This window comes from Ptiloglossa arizonensis, chromosome 6 (genome assembly GCF_051014685.1).
Source record: "Ptiloglossa arizonensis isolate GNS036 chromosome 6, iyPtiAriz1_principal, whole genome shotgun sequence".
NCBI lineage: Eukaryota > Metazoa > Arthropoda > Insecta > Hymenoptera > Colletidae > Ptiloglossa > Ptiloglossa arizonensis.
Window position 1 is genome coordinate 13,079,936 of NC_135053.1, and position 19,507 is coordinate 13,099,442.

Consider the following 19,507-nt stretch of genomic DNA (forward strand, 5'->3'; position numbering starts at 1 on the left):
TTTAGGTGGTAGACTCGCCTGGCACTCCCTAATTAGAGTCACTCCTCCAAAGTTCTTATTAACGTTACTCGACCTTACCCGCGAAATCTCTGGGAGAAGAATGTCCCGTTTATTGCGATCACTTTAATTATTATAGGAAACTGATAGAATCCATTGAGCATTAACTTTTGTACCAGGCCTTTCGGGTTATCGGTTTATCGTCTCGTTTGGCTCGCTTCGACCTAATCTGTGGTATACGTGACGAATATTGTACAATTATTATCGATTTCTTTGAGCATTTTTATCGTTACCTTCAGTACGAGCGAAGCTAGTAAATACAAGGTGTCCCGATCGTCACCGGTCGATTTGAATTTCGTGCTACTTTTAAAACGTTAAACCGATTAACCTGTAACTTGACATACGTCATCTGGACAGATGGGAAATTAATCGTGGAAAAGTACACGGTGAAAGAACGCGTGAAAATTATTCAGGAATATTACGAAAAATCGCGATCTTTAACGCTAACGATTCGAGGGGGAAAAGTGAATAGATCGGTGACGATTGAGATACCTTCTTTGTGTTCGATAAACAAATATATTTAACACAAGTAACGAAGAAATAGACAAACAATGGTTACGCTCTCACTTCGGTTTAACACTTTTCGTTAATTTCTCGCTTTCTACGCTCGCTTCCACCGACTCCGCTCCTTTCTCACCTCGCGCTCGAATTACAAACACTGCTTCTCTTCCTCTTTCTCTCTTATCCACAGTCTCTTATACTCATCACCAACTTAGCGTCATCGCATTACCTTCGCGCATTCTAAGGACGTACACTTACTATCGGAATTTTTGCATCATCGTGCAATCACAGCCAGATAAAACCAACTTCGCGTTCAAGAGTCAAATTCGTAATTTGACAAGTTTTTAATGTTCCGTTTTCACTTCTTCTATCTGTAACGATGTACTGTGCACCACTCGCAAGAAGTCACTTGAAAGGAACGCGCGTCTGACTGGGTACCGGCTCGTTTTTTTCAATACAATTGTAAAGATAAGTCGTACAATCGGAAAGATAGGCCACACAATTGTAAAGACAGGTCGTATAATTATTAAAATAGTCTATGCAATTGCAAAGATTGGCCAAAAATGTAAAAAACGGAGAAAATCCACTACTTAGATACCCAGGTCCGTGGCTCCTTTGTCTTCCACTTCCTCCAGATGACTTCTCGCGAGTCGCGCACAGTAGGTTTTCTTTCCACATGGATTAATTTACTTAGGTACACTAATGGTTTCTTCTCATTTATCTACATAAATAAATAAATAAATAAATAAATACATAAGTAAATAAATAAGTAAATAATCGGAGGACACGACGGGTCGGAGAAGACCCGAGCCCCGAACTCCTCCCTCCTCGTTCGACGACACAAACACCCGGTACAGGTCTCGGTTTGGCGAGCTCGACGCCAGCCGAGCGGAGATTTATTTTCCACCAGATGGAAACGCCGTGTCCGCGATTACGCGCCGAAAAACTCGTTCCGCGTCTAGCGACCGAATCGTGTTATCAAATTTTTGTAGGTTGCACGCTTCCACGGGGAGCGCGTTAACGAGACAAGCGGACACGCCGGCGACGGAACGAGCCCGCCGCGCGACAATCAAGCGCGATCTCGCGATCGGAATTAATTTCTTCGTAAATCGCCGCGTAACGTTTACGAGCGACGCGATACGTTCGCTCGCTCGCTTCCACCCTCCCTCCCTCCCTCCCGGTCGAGGACTCGTTTAGGTTTATTAGTAAACAAATTGGACGTAAACGACTCCGTCGGCGGCTGGTTAGAATTTCAAGAACGAAGCGTTTCGCATTATCTGCTCGTTAATGGATCGCGTGACGGGAATTCACGGCGTTCTTCGAAACGTTGTCTTTTACAGAAGAAAAAAGAGGAAAAAAAGGAAAAAAAAGAAGACTCGTTTCTTTGTACGAGGAAGCGGTTGGAATCATTCATTGAGAATCCCCGCGTGCGCGATTTATTACTTGTACGCGCATGCTTCCCAGTTTTCTGCGGTTGCTCACGGAGAAGCCGTTAAATAATTGCGCGTGGAAAAAGTCCACGGTTAGTCTCCGAGCGGTATCGGGGCCCGATCTGAACAATTCTAAGTAGAGATACTAGTTAAGATCGGTAACGAAAAAGGGCTACCGGGATAAGTGGGTTTACTTGTTGCTCGGTTTTCATTTACCGATCGTGTCTTTCAGACAGAAACGAAAGGTACGAAACGAACGAACGATCGATCGTTTTATATTACGTTTCGGAACTGTTTGTGTCTTTATTATCCTTAATTACTCCCGAGATTCCATCTCCCGTGAATATTAACGATTCGACGACGAGAAAAATCGGGAACATTTATGGAATTAATGTGGAAAAAGTGTGCTTGTTCTCGTTAATATTGTAGCTCCGATAACGATGGAAATTTCAGGCGAATGTTTGCAATAAATCGTCGTTCTATCGGTAACGAAATTTATTCGCGGTATCTTGATCGTAGATTCATCGTGGTTGAGACACTTGATAAATCGATGGTGGGTGATTTACATAAGAAACTAGTAGTTTGTTGTTATCTTAACATCGGTGTCGCGGTAAAATGACGACCGTCCAGTGTACGCCGTAAGTACGGTGGAATCTCGAGAAATGCAATCTCGGTGATTGCACGAGAACCTCGCGCGTTGCATTGCGTTGACAAGTGGAAGAGATGATCGCATAGGATCTTGGGAACACCATTCGAATGGAACTTGACCCTCTCTGTTGCACATCGTGCTCGATCGATAATTTAATAAAAATAATTTACGATGTTAACACACGATGTTCCCTTACGGGGACAGTCTCTCCGCAGCCTCGGTTACTTATTTCATAATTAATTCACGGAGGTATAAAATAACCGAGGAATAATTTATTTTTCGAAAGATAAAATAAACGTGGTGAGGTGAAGCGTCTTTTAGCTACGAAGCAGCTGTATCTCTACGATTTGAATTTTTTTGACCAGTATGTATTTCATTGTATAATAGGAACCGAAACGAACATATTGCACGTTAGAACGACGTCGGTGATATTTTAAACAATCGTGGCGCGTGTTATTGATTTTCGTTTAGGTGTATATATATTTTTTTGTATCCGAGCGACGTTTTAAAGAGGCGTAAAACACGCCAACTTTGACTTTCATAACCACGGATAATAGTGCTAATTGTCAATTCGTATTCGAATACCTGAATCCTGGTGCACGTTCGTGATGTAACACACGATACAGCGTGTGCGCGGGTTCTCGCGGTTGTTTAAACATTCGTAGCTGATTATCGGCTTCCAGTCGACCAGCTACACCGGCAGAATGTTAAAGGATCATTTACTCGTACGTATCCTCAGCGAGGATTCTAACGATTCGCACGTCTCCCCTTTGTGGCGGTTGCAGCACTTGACACGTTCCCTCGTTCACAAGTATTTTTTCCTTGCGACACAAAGGACGACTATGTTGCTGGATCTACGAACTGCGTGCGAAACGAACGTTATTGATAGTTATCGGTACGGTGATTTTCATTAATACGAAACGATAGCGCATAAAACACGGAATGCGTCCGAAACACTTTGGAATACAAATTATGAGTGATCGGAGCTACTCGGTTATATTTCGAGCAACCGAATATTCACGGGGAACAGAAAAATTTGAGTAATTCGGTAAAACTCGAGTAACTCGAGAGTAACGTGAAAGAGTACCAGTAACTCGGGAAAATTTTGATAACTTGGAAATATACGAATAGTTTGGGAAAATTCGAGTAACTCGGGAAAATTCGAGTAAATTGGAAGGGAAGACTTGAGTAATCTGGAAGAAACAGGTAACTCGAGAAAATTCGAGTAACGTGGGAAAATTCGAGTAACTCGAGAAAATTCGAGTAACGTGAGAAAATTCAAGTAACCCGAGGAAATTCGATTAACGTGGGAAAATTCGAGTAACTCGAGGAAATTCAAGTAACGTGAGATAATTCTCAAGTAACTTGATGAAATTTGAGTAACACGGAAGAATGTAAGAAACTTGCAAAAATTTGAATAATTTGGAAGGGACGAGTGACTCGAGAAAATTCGAGTGACTTGAAAAAATTCAAATAACTCGAGGAAATTCATGAAGAAATAATAAACTCGGAAAAATTGAGTAACTTGGAGGGAACAAGTAGCGTGGGAAAATTCGAGTGACTTGAAGGAATTCAAGAGACTCGAATCGGTTCGTATAATTTGAAAGAGTTCATCCACTCGGAAAAGATTCGAACCCATAGCGAATTACTTCAAAATATTCGAATAATCGAGCAACTTTGAGCCCGTCGGATCGAATTTCGAGCAACTCGGACAGTTCTACGCGTCAGTCGTATTGTTTTGGTTGGTTCGGCGCGTAAACTACAATTCCATAACTAATAACGTGCTACGGTGGCACGTATAAGTGACTGGTCGTTAATCGCTATTTTCAAGCGTCCTCGGTGGCGACCTTATAATCAGAGACACTGACAAATCACTGTGTTTCTCTAGTCTTCGGGTCTGCAGAAAGAAACTACACCTACTGGGAACCCGTCATTAGATGCATGTACTCAGCTCGAAACGTGTTTTTATCCGTGCCATAACTCGGGATTCGATTCAGAAAAATGTCCAGGCTCTGAGTTACGCGCTTCCTACGAAGAGTTATGTAACGATATCGTATAATCGTTAACAGTTCTTTACGATCGTTAATATGTTAATATAGTAGACAATTTTTGCCCGTATCGCGAAGATACATCCTGATACTATATCAGAGTGTATCGCGCAAGATTCTATGCATAGGATAGCACGAGCAGGTGCATCACTCTAACGCCACTTAACCACCGTAGATAATTACTAATCATGTTATGTCATCGTGGTTACATGCTGTTCGCTCGTCTGAACAGTTTGCGCCGATACTACGGGGTGTCGGCGAAGAATCAACCGAATTCGACCGTACGTTCTCTCTTTGTGAGATTCTAATCTACCATTACGCGTGATAAATTAGCTTCAATGTGGAATACCAACGAACACTTTCCATTCGGCCGATTCATTGATTTCTCCATTTATTCCTATATTTCACACGTACCGTATACTTTCGTTTACACGCACGTATGAAATACGAAGGATGATTTGCACGTTGTAATCAATTAACACCAAAGGACTTTTAGGATTCCTAACTCCACTCGAATTAAAGTCTCGCCTATTTTAGAATGGACAGCCACGTTCCACGTATTATAGCGTGTTCCACGTACAGAAATAATTATCTTGCTCTTCGATCACTCCAAGGTGGAAATGAGCAGACAGGTTCAACTGTTTGTAAACGAACAGGATATTTTATTCGGTAATTATAAAAGTGACAATTCACGAGACTACTTACACTGTGGTCTATAAAATGTGGATATAGCTTCGAGAACGAATATAGTTATACGAAACATAATTAGAGACGTTCGTATAAACTATCTTATCTAATCCAGCCACCAAATTATAACCAATTCCGATATCAATGATTTGCACGTGTATCATCCTGCGAAAAATACCTCAATACGTGTAATTTCGTCTGTTTAGTTGCATCGAAAAGTGGAAACGAGTAAAATTGATGCACAAATTGTTTGCACAAATCACAGATAGATGTATCTTACATAAGTGCAGTTCTCTCACACTGCATCGATCACCTCGATAATTGTACGAACCTCGATATAGGAAACTTGACAACCCCCGTGTTAGTGTCATTTCATATTCTGAAAAAAATCACAGAATACTAGCAACTAAAACTACAAATATTCTGAAAACGGTTAAGAAAATGTACGTAGAGGCTTTGCAATTAAAAAATAAAATACGTTAAGAAATTAAATTACGTTACGAAATCCTCGTTCGAAAATTAAATCCTCTTCCGTGGAATTTTTTTTTTCATCGATTTCAAATTCGTTCACAAAACATTCTCGATTAAAAATTCGTTAAAGAATTTTTGTTCCCGACCGATTCATTGATCTCTCCATTCGTTCGCTATATTTCACACGTACCGTGCATTCTCGTTCACGCTCAGGTATACTATAAAACGCATAGGCTGATCGACGCAGGATGCAATCTGTCCACTGTTCGTTTCCTCGCGAAATTATTTATCGAGCACCCTGTGTCCAGCGGACATTGTGTCGCGCGTGCATCGAACGCCCCTTGAATCCGCTCCGTAGGTGCGCACCGTGCGTGCATGCGTGCACGATGCATCGGACAAACGCGGTGTCGTAACGCGCTGAGAGAAAATGACACAAAGGGGGCCACTATATTGCGTGTAACACGATAGATCGATCTCGTTCGTAAGCTGGCGGGCCGCTACGATTACGAGAAAAGGAACGAGAAGGAGTCGAGCGCGCCTCGTGGTGCGGTGGTGCGCTCGATTTAATCGTTCATCGACGGTGAATTTCCCTCCGGCGTCGACTGCGATCCGGAAATAACAGAAGAGTTTTTCCCAGTTGCATTCCGTTCGGTGCATAACGTCCGCGATTATTGAACAAGGACGAGATCAAGGGGGATGGGGCGGGGTGGGGTGGGGAAAAGGCGGGCAAGAAAAATCAAGCTGGTCCGGTGTAGCAAAAACCGCGAAGAATTTCTGTGCCTCGGGAAAATAGATCGCGCGAGCACTCGCGTGCGCTTGCTCGCACGCTCGCGATAGCGATCCTTAGCGATCCTCGGTACAATTTTGCTCCTCGCATCTGTCGTTTTCTTTAATCGCGTCCGCGGCGGCGCCAAGTGAGCCACATCGAGCGTAGATCGTCGATCGTTAGCATTCAACGCGTTGTTCGATTATACCAGCGCTTGCACCGCGTTGCACCGTATTACGCTGTATTGCATCGTATTGCATCGGCGCAGCACGGCGTTACGCATTCCCGAGAACGCGGGTGCGTGCACCGTCGATGATCGGGCGCCACCTTTGGATCCTAGAAGGTGTTACGGATCACCGGCTGCGTGAAACGAGCGATGAATTTTTTATCGGCTCGGATTACAATTGGCGAGATTATTATTGAGAAATGGTTCGAAGGTGCTACCCGTTTCGATGTTGGAATTGAAAATGGACTTGAAATATGATACTTTCATTTCTCGGAAAGTGTATCGCAGCGATCGTTTTACAAAGTTTTATTAATAAGATTCTCGATTTGAATATTATTCGGTTAAATTGTAGTTGAATATTTATTCGAACGTACCGTTTGCGCGAGTTTCTATCGAAGTTGAAATGAATGTATCATTGAATATTCATTCGATTAATTTTGCTCGATCGTAATTGCTTCGATACCTCGAGGAAATTCATATTGTTTATTCACTGTGGATCGAAGTAAATAATAATACTCGGTGATTATTGAAATAGTACGCGATCGTTGTTTCCGAGCCGACGAGAGGATTCGTGGTAAAAATGTATCGTTCGGTCGAACACTTTTTTAAATCGTCTTTAAAGGTCTCGATACAACCATAAGTCCGAAAAGTGTTCCATTCTTTAAACGTTCCAGTCTTTTAATTTACGAGTTGATGATTCCCCGGGCGCGTGCCGTAGAATGGCCTCGCGTTAACGTTTTTACGTCTCGACCGGACGAATATCGTCGTTTCTGTATTTGAATAAGTGTAAGCAACCATTGTTAGTTAACACCACTTGAAGTGAATCTTGGGTACCATTATGATGTCACCTATTAGTTGAAAACACGTCGAACACACAACGCGATCGTGCAAGAAATTACCAGCTTACGAGCTGAAAAACCGAGTACCGCGAGAATTTACGCGCTCGTGTTTATTACTTTTGCTGTGTCTCTTTTTATTCCATATGTACGAGATAAACTAACCGGTCGAATTCGTGTCCACGGTTCCGAAACCCCCTATGGAAATCGATGGCGTCTTGCGAAAAATATTCCGTTATGCCAGCGAGCCTAAATGTTTTTTTTCGACACCGGCCTGTCCCGGGTTCGATCGACGTGGAAAGTTTTAGATTTCTTTTTGTAACGGTCGTCGAAGAAACATACTCTTCCAATTCCTCGGGATCGATCGATAGTTTTAGATTGGACTCGGGATCGTGGATAATTTTAGATTAGACTTAGAATCGTGTATAATTTTGGATTAGGCTTCGGATCGTCGATAGTTTTATATTACACGTAGAATCGTGGATAATTTTATATTAGACTTAGGAGCGTGGATAGTTTTATATTAGACTTAGGATCGTGGATAGTTTTAAATTAAACTTAGGATCGTGGATAATTTTATATTAGACTTAGAAGCGTGAATAGTTCTATATTACACTTAGAATCGTGGATAGTTTTATATTAGACTTAGGATCATGAATAGTTTTAAATTAAACTTAGGATCGTGGATAATTTTATATTAGACTTAGGAGTGTAGACAGTTTTATATTACACTTGCGATCGTGGAAATCTTTATATTAGACTCATTATCGTGGATAATTCTATATTACACTTCGAATCGTGGTATAGTTATAAATTTCTTTCTTTAACGATCGTCGATGAAATATACTCTTCCAATTGCTCGGCATCGATCCAGTTAAACGTCCCGATGGCTCTGCAAATTTTTCTCACCCATCTGTTCCGAGCTCCGCGTAAACGATTCGAGTTTTCGGTATCTACGTCGCCGTTAAACACGTTTCGAGTTGTTATCTCGCCGCTTGTAAATGTAATTTTTCCCTACGATCCAGAGATTAAGCCGACACCGGTTAAAGTACCACGCGCGAGAGGTGAAGCGAAGAATGACAGTGAAACGATGATGGTAGTATTTCATGCGCGCTAATTAGCGACGCGTTCCCAGCGATACGTTAAATAATTTTTCGACGGCCGTAATTACCGACACGGTCGCGCATTCAAGATCGTAAATCGGGTTTCGCATACCGTGCGATGCAAATGCATGACGTAACGATCCAGGCGCCTCTTCTGATGGATCGGAGGCGCCTTCTTTGCCGGATAGAGGCGCCTCCAGCCGAGTTAAAGACGCCTCTGTTCCAGACTGTTCCGAGTGAATCATTCCCGAAGTAGAGAGGTTCTCGATCGGGGAATCTTCGTGTAATTAGCCTGTTGCGCCGAGTCATCCAGTTCGATAAACAAGTTGACGTTTTTCGGGAAGAGTTCGCCGCTGTGTCTTCGTCTTCCTGTACGATAAGATAACGCGTCTCCTTTCGCAAAGACTGGTAGACGCGGCCGATTAAAGAACTTTAATCGCGAACGATTTTGTTTTTTTTTTCTTTTCTTTTTTTTTTTCTTTATTCGTTCTCGAGGAAGTTCCAAATCGTTCTTCGGGAATGGTATTTTTTTTTTTTTATTCGTCCTGGAAGAAATCGAAAATCGTTCGTCGCGAATGGTTTCTTTTTATTCCTTCTCGAGAAAGTCTCAAATCGTTCGTCGCGAACGATTCTATTATCTTTTTGTTTCTTTTATTCGTTCTCGAGGAAGTCTCAAAATATTATGTTTTTTTTTTCATTTGTTCTCGAGGAAGTCTCAAATCGTTCGTCACGAACGATTCTATTATTATTTTGTTTTTTTTTTTATCGTTCCACGAGGAAGTCCAAAATCATTGATCGACGATCGTAAAATGACTACGAAAATGGCTACGAAAATGGCTACCGAATGTACTCGTCGGATAGTCCCGTGCGGGTAAAAGAAAGGTAGAAACGTTTTAAACGACGTTGCCCAACGCGAGTAATATATTATCGAGCGATTCTCTCCGTTTCGTATGTACCGTTTCGAAGGTTGGTACACGACCACCAATTATGGGCAAGAAATGAGATTCGCAGACGCGCGTGAGAGGTCACGGAAGATAGTGTAATGCGCCGGCGATCTTCTCGGAACACCGAACGATGTCGATGGATTCAAGGAAAATCGTCAAAGAATTAGTCATACCGCGAAACATCCGCCCGGTTTTAATTTTAATCCTTTCTTTACCAGCGCCACTCGAAGAGGAGTCATCGTATCCTTACAGCGAAACGAGACGCGGCATTTGTAACGTTATACCGACCGGTCGATTACGTTAAGGGTATTTATAAAATGATTCACAAACGTTACTCATCGCGAACCCGAAGATATTACACCTAACGTGAAATTCGACGTGCGGTCGTCCGATGACACGCGATCCTAATTATCGTTAAGCGCGAAATAACGATATTTGTCTTTCCGTGGTCGTAATTCGTTAAGTGTTACTTTTCGTTTTTACAAACCCATCCACACGATGGATCGTTAACTGTAATTCAATTAGGTGTAACTTTTCGTTTTCACAAACCCATCCACACGATGGATCGTTGACTGTAATTCGTTAAGTATAACTTTTCGTTTTTACAAACACATCCACGCGATCGATCGTTGGCTGTAATTCGATTAGGTATAATTTTTCCTTTTTACAAACGTATTCGTGCGATCGATCGTTGGCCGGTGAAGTGATCGAGGAAATTTTATTTACGATCGCCTCGCCAGTGACATTATTGCCGGATAGAGTTCCGCGTAATACCTGATTCTAATTATCGAGTTTTCATTACGGTGATTCCACGAACTGGAAGCCCGAGAATCGCGCGAACCTCGTCAACTTCGGTTTATCAATTAGAATCTCTCGAGACGCGCGTAAATTACATTTCAACGTAAGCGACGAGACTCGAATCTTTGGTTTTTTCGCGGATGTTCGCATCTGCACAACCGGATACTCTGTTTTCCCGGAGTCCCGCGCAAAATCGATTCGTTACGGTGTTCACAGTTTATCGATTCCGTGATTGTGGATTTTCGCACGATCAAAAATTACCCTGAGCTGTAAAACGTAGACACCCGTTATTCAAAAGTTTGGAGCAACTTACAATCTTTCGTATAAACGAATATTTTTTCCCACAAACTACCAAAAACGTAACCTTTGAATACGAATCGAACAATATTTCTTCGTCCGAGAATGAACAGTTGCTCCAAATTTTTGAACGGCGTTGCACATCGCAAGGATAATAATTATTTACATATTAATCATTCACGCGTTGTTTAGAAAAGATGGTAAATCTATTACCTCGTTGTCGATGCTACGTTAAGGTTTCGATTAAGAAAAAAGTATCCATTGCTCCTGAAAATTGTTAAAATTTTCCGTAGATCGGTATTCGCGATTGTAAGTGCAACGTGCATCCGATGCAAGCGACGTTTCGTCGCTTCGAGTAACTCGTCACCGATGATTCGACGAAGAAATTATATTCGAATCGAGTTCGCGGCTTCGATGCTCGCGTGTTTCTTGACTTGTGTACATCGTGTGGGTTGTGTGTTTTAGGAGGAGTGCAGGAAAAGGATAGCCGAGTGCACAATGAGTGACGGCGCAAGCACACCGGTATGTGGGAGCGACGGTGTTACGTATTCGAGTCAGTGTCAGGTCATCTCGAAGCAGTGTCAAGGCATGTCTATTCTTATCAAACACACTGGCCCTTGTCCAGGTAGGGTGATACATTCTACTCACAGTAACGCTAGATTGTTTTACCGTACTGACGCTTAATTTATATCTCGACGGTGCTGAAAATATTCTTCTAATTAGAGATCGGTTATCTTCTCACACGAGAAGGAGACAACGGCCAATAGCGACATACAGCTCGACTAAGGATATATTTGAACGTTTCCTTGGTTGGATCCTCTTTGGTAAAACTGTGACCCAATATTCGAAAGAAGAGAAGAAAAATTTGTAACATTCTTGACCAATTTTCCCAAAGTACGTGTACAAATGTTTATATATTCCAACTTTAATATAATTTTAATATCGAGCCTCTGTATTTTAACCGTTCCAGTAACAAGTAACTCGCTACCTCGATCGTTTATACTTTTACGCAACTTGTTCTTCTTGTACTTTCTCTTCTTTTGATATTTTCGATTGTTTACACTATCAATTCTATCGAAAGGAATTCAAATTGGAGTCGAAACGTTTAAATATATTGTTACCTGTACAATGTTGGCCATTGTTTTTTTTTTCTAATACGATAAGTAACTTTATACGAACAAATCGTAGCGTATATTACGTAAATACGTAAATACGTTCGTTTCGATTTCTTTATATATACCAAGGTTTGCAAAAATATTTTCCCTGCGATGTGTATAAGTATTCCAAAATCGTAATTAATCGTTACAAAGAATGAAATAAATATTGCGTATTTATAACATTCTAACTTTATTCGTTCTTAAGGTATTTGCATTGACTGATAATCGTGTAGATCGCGGGAGAATTTATTTTACGGACTTTGCTACTTTTTACGTCTGTATGATTCTCTTTAGAGAAAAATGGGTCAGACGAAAGTTACACGATTTCGCGTGCGGAGGCCTGTACGAAATAAACGGAATCGTGTTCGTTAAATCTTTGCATTAATACTTGCCGAATTAATTTTGCACGAATCGATATTCACGCGTACCTTTCGTACAAACAATCGTAATTCGATGAACCAGTTTCTATATTAACACTAGAACCACCAAAGGAGTCAATTTGACTTGTTTCGAACTTCTTTTCAAAAATCACTCGATTATTAACGGTGCCTTTCCCTACAATATTCTTAAACAATCATCATAACAGAAAACTAACGGTACTCGTAAATTAATTTACCATTTCTCGGTCTAAGTTAGACTTCAAAGTTCGAAGATACGTATACACAGTCTGATACAAATAGCGATACGTTCACCGTCGGTAGTTCTAGCGTTAAATATACCGTATCAATAGTCACTCCCATGCTTTACCTCGATAATTACCTTTTCCAAGAACCATTCTCCATTTCATCCCTCCGAATCCTCTTTCGGTATCTTTGAAGACGAGCCGTTGAAATCTCGATACCGATAAATGGCCTCTTAGAATCAGGCTCGATGCTCAGGCGTGCTTCTCTCACCTCGATAATTGTATTTTCCAAGAATCATTTTTTATTTCATTCTTCTCGTTCTCTTTCGGTTGCTTTGAACGTGACTTTCAGCTTCTCGCGATCAGGCTCGACGCGGACTCGTGCTCACTCTCCCGGTTCTTCGAAAATAACGAAGACGCAAAGACGACGCGACGAAATGTGTCGCACGTCCGCATCGGGCCTCGATTTTAGCGCGATCGGCTACCAATTGATACTCGATAAGTGAAATGTCTCGATAAAAATGGTCACGTCTAACGAGGTACAACGTCGTTCAACCTGTCCATCCAGAGACACCGGCGTGCTTCTCCGCAAGGCTGACCGCCAGGCCAGGCGCACGACCAGTCTGTCGTCCCGATGGCACTTATGCACCGGTGCAATGTCACGAGGAAACCGGGTACTGTTGGTGCGTGACGCCGCAGGGCAGACCGCTGCCCGACACCTCGGTAAGACACCAAAGACCAAGATGTTTGAAACCAGGTCCCAGATCTGCTGCTTCCACCAGGAGCGGCCAGAGGAGGCGCTCGCCGAACTGGAAGCAGCGCAGGCAGTACAGCAGTAAGCACAGGAACACCTGCGATCGCGCGGAGAAGTCCAAGTTTAATGGGAACCTGATCGAGAACTTCAAGATCGAGTACAGGCGGACCAACATTTCCACCGACGGTGAGGCCAACCGCGAAACATTCGCGTAAACGCGACGGAAAATATTCCGTACACACCGCGACGGAATACCCGTGGCTCGGCTCGGCTCGTGTGGAAGTTCTTTTCGATTTTCGGGAATACGAATTTCGTTCGAACGTTTCACGTTCTTTCTTCGAGACAGTGTAGAGTCTACGGATCTCTCCGTATACGATATTTAAAAATCGAACACCTCTCTAAGATTTCGAACGACCGTTTTATTTCTCGGAGATATACACATTCGTTTGGAAGTCCTCGGTGCGTTAACTTAGAGAGATACGGTTATCGAACGCGTAAAAATATAAATCGGGTGCCTAGTTTCTAGTTTAGGGTGGAATATTGTCTCGTGTAGATTTTGTTTAATTTTTTCACGATCGAAATTTATTTCGCGCGTATATCGGGCTATTGGAAAAGATGAGACACTTACTCGGTGTGCCTCAAAGAATTGAAAACGATTGTTTCGAGTCTCGAATTTGGGTTATTTTCGTTTTTTATAAAGGCTCGAAAAATAAATTCACCGTGCGTATCAAAATGGTGAGACACTTTTTAAACGACTACGCCTCAAAGAGTTGACAAATACTATACCTGAAGTAGTGTTTTCGGTACGGAGAACAGTTATCACCGAATCTGTCGGTGAAACACATGAGATAAGGCTTATCTAGCAGATCCTGCAGAAGTAAGAAGCGATTTTCTCTTTCAACGATGCGAACGCTTCCGTTTTCTTGCGTCCATCGCGGGCAGTATATAAATAAACGATTATCTTGCTATATTCTTGCCCCGATATCTGCGGTGTTCCGAGTATCCTTCCATTTCCACGCGCATGCAAATTGTTCCAATTATCGATCGTACAAGGAAGCGCGGCCATTCCATGAAATTACAAAATTGCAACACCGGTTATTAATATCGATATTAATCCGACACTCTTGTCCATTACGTCCAAGTACTTTCCGAAAGATTATTTTCTCGAAAAACGCGTTACCCTTCCCGCTGAAAAATTAAACAACCGACATCACCGAAATCGAAAATCGCTTCAAACTTTGACTAAACCACGACCAAAGTTTGCCATTATTTTTTTTTTTTATACACCGTTCAACGCACGCTCCCCCGGAATCTTTCATTCGCAACGTACCATTCGAGCTCGCGAACGAAAATCGAAAAGGACTTACCCGACCTCGACTCCGATCTCGAGTTCCAATACCAACGAGAAAAATTCTCGTCGTCGTCGATGGCTCCTCAGTAGGAGCGGCAGTGTCTCTGAATCATTTTTTTTACGTCGTTTCCCCGCGATCGATTGATCGATAGGTGACAAAAACGTTGAACGCGTGTTGTCGTGGAAATTCGTCACGCTGGACAAGAACGGTGACGGCTACCTGGACCGGGCCGAGTACAAGGAACTGAGGAGGCTCGCGAAGAAGGCGGTAAGGCCGAAGAAATGCGCCCGCACGTTCGCCCGCACGTGCGACCTAAATCGGGATTTGAAACTCTCCAGGCAAGAATGGGGTGCCTGCCTCGCGAACGACTTCACTCGTAAGTTTAACACGTGGTGCACGTGGCTTCTCACACAAAAAAAATACCGGGGGAGATTTTCAAGGGGCCTCACGGACCTCTACGAACGACACTCGCACGTATCCAACGATCTTCGATCTCTCGCGCTCGTGAAGTCTCGAAATCGTGTACGGTCTCCCTGTGTCGCGACATCGGGTCGTCTCGCGACAAATCTCGAGCGCCGGATAACTAACTTTGGGTGTATACCACAGCTTTCGAATCGAGTCGAATCGAAACGGTACCGTTCGACACCGAATTGTCAACTCGCGTCGCAAATATCGCTTGCAAAACCGCTTTCCTGGTAGGTGAGATTTTTAGCCAAGGTTACAACCGAGGTTACTCGGTGCATAAATCAATTTTGATCACGACGATATTTGCGAAGCGGCGCCACGCGGTTGCGCCACGAAAGATTGTCTCCTCTAGGAACTCATCGGTTGCGTAGGTGCGCGTTATCGCCCGAGGAAAACTCCTCGTCGGTTGAATCGCGATACGCGATCCTTTCGAAGCGATCGCGTCCCACCGGTGTGTTTTTACGTTTATCCTTGCGAGACGACGAGAAGGACAAAGATCGAGGATCGTTTTCGTGCGAGTACGAAACGACGGTACGGTTGATCTCGATTTACGGCAGCCGTATTTTCTTTTTTTTTTTTTAATTTTTTTCTCTCTCTTTTCCACTTTTCTTTCTCAGTTTGCCCCGTTTCGCGCAATCTCGTCGAGCGCGTGTCCGCCGGTTGGAGTTTCGCTCGCGCGAATCGATCCAGTCGCAACGCGAGCGTGAAACCGGAGGCGTAAAGAACAGTGTTAAATTCGCAGTTACCTTCGGTTACGGTTTTACGGCGATCGTAAATCGGGATTAACGCCGGCGCTCATACTTACGCTGCCTAACACGTGCTAATCTATCCGCTCGCGTCGCATTGCAATCGTACGCGAGCAATTACCGCGCTCGGTGCTCCTCTTTCCTCGTTTCCCTGGGTGAAGGTTGCTTCTTTGGTCGCTTTCGGATGCGCGTAACGCCGTACCGCGAAACGGAAATTCCGGTGTACCGGTTCCGTTCACACGGGACGTTCGATCGGTGCCGGGAACCGCGAGAGGGTTCCACTGGGGAACCAAAAATTACGGACTCGAACGAATTCGCTCACGATACAATCACGGGAGCGATTACGTTGCGAAAAAAAAACGCGTACAGTTATCGGCGTGCTCGTCGATCACGGAAATGTATCGATCGTGCTTTATCGACCGCCAATGCGCGTTCTCTTACGAAAAGTGGACAATTTATCCGATACGGGACGAAGCGATCTGAAGCGAGGATCGCGCGCACGAGCATCGTGGCTCGTTTTATTACGCGGGTTATAATAATGGTTACGTAATCGGTGTTCGCGCGCGAACTGGTATATCCGTCGAATTAAAATTCGTTATCCTCGGTTCTGCACGCGCGTGTGTGTGTGTATTCTTTTTTTTCTTTTTTCGTTCGAACGTCTCTACGGTCGCTTGACATTTTATTATAACGCGCCCGCATGCGCGATAACCGCCGCGTCGTCGTTTCGCGCGCTCCGGCGCGGCGAACGCTACTACGCTCGCCCGCTCGCACACGGCTCGCGTCGCGGCATGAAAATTCGAAACAAAACCAAATGGAAACGAAGCAAGGTGTCCCGCGGCGATCGTATAGTTTATTTCCACGGAGGTAGCGTATTTGCATAAATACAACATACGTAAGCTTTTTTTGCCAAGCGGAACGTTCGACGTACTCTGCTTTTCTTTTGTACATTCCTGCGCCACCCCGTGTATTCCTCGTGCGAACGCGACTACGTGTCTGTGCGAAACGACGAACAATGTTACGGAAATATTTCCCCCCTCCCCCGATCTGGACGTTTCCTTGCGTTTCCAGCTGTCTTTGGAAACTGTCGAACCCTTACGAAACTCGAATCACTCGTGCACTGTTCGTCAAGAACAATGGTACCATGAGGAGCTGGTAAGTTGGCTGCTCCGAGGAATGATGTGTCATTCTTATCGGGACGAACTCGTAATAGTTACAATTTTCCGAAACTATGGTCCATGGGTTTTCTTTTCCTATCATGGGTAACTGGTAGGTTGGCTAGTACGAGGAATGCTGTGTCATTCTTATCGGGATAAACTCGTGATAATTACAATTTTCCGAAACTATGGTTCTTGGGTTTTCTTAGGACTAAGTTTTCTCAGACGTTGTTAGGACCAAATTTTCTCAGACCTTGTTAGGATGTTGTGCCCTTGTTGGAAATTGGAGCACCTTTCTCTACCCTGTGAGCTACCACTCGCCAACTTACCAGCACTGTAGCACTCTGGGATTCGATACTGGATCAGAGATCGTGAGTTCAGGATGCAGACGGTTCAGATCACGTGGTTATCTCGATGACGATCCAATACGACCCACGAATCTCAGTAGGGGAGGTTCGCGAAACATCCATTAATGATGAGTTTGGACTCCTGTATTCGAAGTTCTGGGAGTCTCGGATGGTCTCGTGGATCTCGAGAGATCTTAAGTATCCAAGAGTCCCGAAGACCTGTGGGTAGATATATGGCACCATCTTAAACACCCGATGGAATCTTTCGAGACTCTCGAATCACCCTAAGCTACACAGAGGGCGTTTCGAAACCTCTGTATAGAATCCAATAGCTCCAAGGAGTCTCAGATGCTCCCGCAGATCGTAACAAGTTTCAGGTATCCTGGAGGTACCAGTGTTCTCGCGAATCTCGAGATTCTCGAGAGGTCTGAAGATCCCTGGGTAGACACGGTACCATCTTAAACACCCGATGGGATCTTTCGAGACTCTCGAAACACCTTAAGCTACACAGAGGGCGTTTCGAAACCTCTGTATAGAATCCAATAGCTCCAAGGAGTCTCAGATGCTCCCGCAGATCGTAACAACGTTTCAGGTATCCTGGAGGTACCAGCGTTCTCACGAATCTCGAGATTCTCGAGAGGTTCCGAGAGTCCTAAGACCTCTGGATAGTCGCTATCCTGCGTACCCGATGGGACCGATGAGATCTTTTGAGACGTCCCGAGCTGTACAGGACATCTCGAGGCCCCTGTATCGAATCGAACGAGTCCAGAGTCGTTCGTATCGGGTCCCACGAGATTCGAGGCGGTCTGTATCGGGTTCCATGTGACTGGCATCGTCTGTATCGTATTTCACGTGACGGGTGTCGTCGACACTCGGTCCCGCGAGTTTTCCAGCGGTCCCGAAACCCATCTTGCGCAGAGGGCACGGTTTCTTTTTTTTCTTTTCCATTTTCCCGCGTTTCGAGAGTTTCCCGTGTCGCTCGTCACGACGATCGCCACACCCCTCGTGCACTTATCTGGGACACCGTTTTCCGGTGTCTTTACACTTCGACCCTCCGTGTTCTCTGCCGATCGAACGACTGCTTCGCGGTGCCCCAAAAACGAATTCGTTGTTCTCGTTGTTCCCGTATGGAAGAACAAGGAACGGGATACAATCGTGCCGCGAAAAATCGACACGCTTTTAAGTATTTAACTTAAATTCGCGACGTAAAAGCGTGAAAACGAAGAACTCGCGCGACCGTGAACACGATCGGTGATCGGAAATAATTCGGGCACAGAACTCCGAACTAATCGGAGGATCAAGTTTTTGAATACTGTGGACGCATATATGTACGTCCGGAGAGAGATATCGCTGAGAGCTGTAAACTTATATACACGTCCAGAGAGAGTTACCACTGAGAGCTGTGAACGTATATACACGATTAGAGAGAGCTATCACTGAGAGTTGTAAACGCGTATACACGTCAAGAGACAGCTATCACTGAGAGTTCTAAACGTATATACACGTCCACAGAAAGCTATCGCTGTAAACTATGGACGCGTATCTGTAAGAAAATTACTTTCTCGTATCGTTCAATTCGACATGGAAAAATTACAATGATAACCTACAGTGCAACTTGTACGTAAATTCAAACGACAGAGTTCACACCTGGAAGAAGAAATATTTCGCACCTTGCGCGCGGATTGCTTCGTTCGGGAGTATTCAACGCTCGAAGGGTTAAATCGTTTCTTAAAAGCAACCGCGTCGCTGGGAATCGCTTTTACGCTGGAATACACGGAATACACGAGACAATTCCCGGTACAATTGGATCGAAAGATCCCGGATGCATCCGTTCCGTGCGACGACCGATTCGACTTGTTGTTTTCGTTGGAAACCGGGGAACACGGTTTCGTAAATTGTATCCCACCGGTACCAGCCGCGTACCACCTAGAAAATGTTTGTTAAATCGCCGTTACCCAATATCACGAGCGACAGGAAACGAAAGAAACATTCACCCGTTCGTAGAACGCATTACTCACGATTCTGACTGTACTTAGCCTGTCGTCTATTATCGATTCTACGTTAATTTACATTCTGGTATAGTTGCCGCTCGTTACC

General features: G+C 43.9%; 1 protein-coding gene across 5 annotated transcripts in view; it reads left to right on the plus strand.

Moving 5' to 3' along the window:
• Positions 1-19,507, plus strand: part of Magu (SPARC related modular calcium binding-like protein magu) — a 47,776-nt gene that overhangs the window by 22,362 nt on the left and 5,907 nt on the right. For 4 of the 5 annotated variants that reach the window (XM_076314253.1, XM_076314250.1, XM_076314251.1 and 1 more), the window contains 3 exons: positions 11,279-11,438; positions 13,161-13,532; positions 14,850-15,074. In XM_076314253.1, coding sequence (XP_076170368.1) covers positions 11,312-11,438; positions 13,161-13,532; positions 14,850-15,074 — 724 coding nt within the window. In that variant the 5' untranslated portion in view covers positions 11,279-11,311. Of the gene's footprint in view, positions 1-9,767; positions 10,025-11,278; positions 11,439-13,160; positions 13,533-14,849; positions 15,075-19,507 lie in introns of those variants that run through there. The other variant, XM_076314254.1, reaches the window with a different exon arrangement.